The sequence below is a fragment of the Enhydra lutris genome, unplaced genomic scaffold (genome assembly GCF_002288905.1).
Source record: "Enhydra lutris kenyoni isolate GAN:26980312 unplaced genomic scaffold, ASM228890v2 scaffoldscaffold3, whole genome shotgun sequence".
Lineage (NCBI taxonomy): Eukaryota > Metazoa > Chordata > Mammalia > Carnivora > Mustelidae > Enhydra > Enhydra lutris.
Window position 1 is genome coordinate 87,470,674 of NW_019154087.1, and position 1,238 is coordinate 87,471,911.

General features: G+C 52.3%; 1 protein-coding gene across 1 annotated transcript; it reads left to right on the forward strand.

Annotated features, from left to right (window-relative positions):
* Positions 1-212: 212 nt before the first annotated feature.
* Positions 213-839, forward strand: LOC111153264 (putative endogenous retrovirus group FC1 Env polyprotein). Its single transcript, XM_022512179.1, has one exon. The coding sequence runs from the start codon at positions 213-215 to the stop codon at positions 837-839; it is 627 nt and encodes a 208-aa protein (XP_022367887.1).
* Positions 840-1,238: the final 399 nt, after the last annotated feature.

Here is a 1,238-nt window from a genome sequence, read left to right on the forward strand (position 1 = left end):
AACTTTCCCTGCCCTGGACAGCCTGGGTGGAGAATTCCCCCAGGCCCTAAATCCTGGGGACCAAGTTCTCCTATGAGAACTTCACCCAAAGTCCTTACAGCCCAGATGGACCAGCCCCCATACTGCTATTCTCACAACTCCCACGGCGTCAAAACTCCTAGGACACCACCTGTGGGTACACATCTCCAATCTAAAACCAGCCCCACCACAGGATGGCTGGACGTCCCAAACCTTGGGGTCTACGTGGTTGCGGATTTCCTGCACTTCTTCTCCTCACTCTTCCCTTCCTCCAAACTCTCCCTAGCCACTCGTCCATCACACCCGAGTTCAGGTGGCGCTTTTACCTGAGGGAAAACTGGACCCATGGGGAGACTGCACAGTCTAGCCTACTAGCTACCACCGATTGCCAGCCCGGAGGGTGCCAGGCCTCTATCAACTTCACCATCCCTGCCTTCCTTTCCATTCGGCGGGGGCACTCCAACTCCGCTATCTGCTTTCTCTATGACCAAACCCATCCTAACTGCCGAGCATACTGGGTCCGGACAAACGGGGGCTGCCCATACACCTCCTGCAAAATGCATAAGGCCCAACTAGATATTTATGGAAACCAGTGCTCCCGATATCGCTTCACCACTGATGGGAGTAGTGCTTGGTACCTCACCATCCCCCACCCTTGGGATCCACGATGGGCTACTGGAGTTGAGGCCAAACTTTACACATGGCCCTCTGATTCATATCCAACGGCCTCCTTGCTCATCTACAGGGCCTATGTTAGAAACATTCCCAAAAATCCTCAGGACCTCCAGAGCCAGTCATGGTCCATCCAGGCCCAGGAATAAGCAATCCAAAACCCCCTACTCCCCTCTCCCTCTCAGGATTCTGACCCATTTTCCTGGCTCAAACTTATTCAACAAGGCCTTACTCTGACCAACTTTCTGGCATGGGCAACCTGTCCCACTGCTTCATCTGTGCAGCTCTCAGGGCCAAAACCCTTATCACAGTACCCTTACCACACCCTTTCAACATAACCACTTCCACTCCTACTTCCTCAGCACAGGCCACTCTACAGAATGTTCCCCTGTTTGTTGATCCTTAAAACCCAGTACTCCCATTCTGCTACTCATCTCCAAACCCCTTCTTGTGCAATTTGACTAATTAATCCTCCCCTAATCATGCTCCTCTGGGAGGTTTCTTTTGGTGCAATGGCACTCTGTTGAAAACCCCCAAGTTCTCAGACA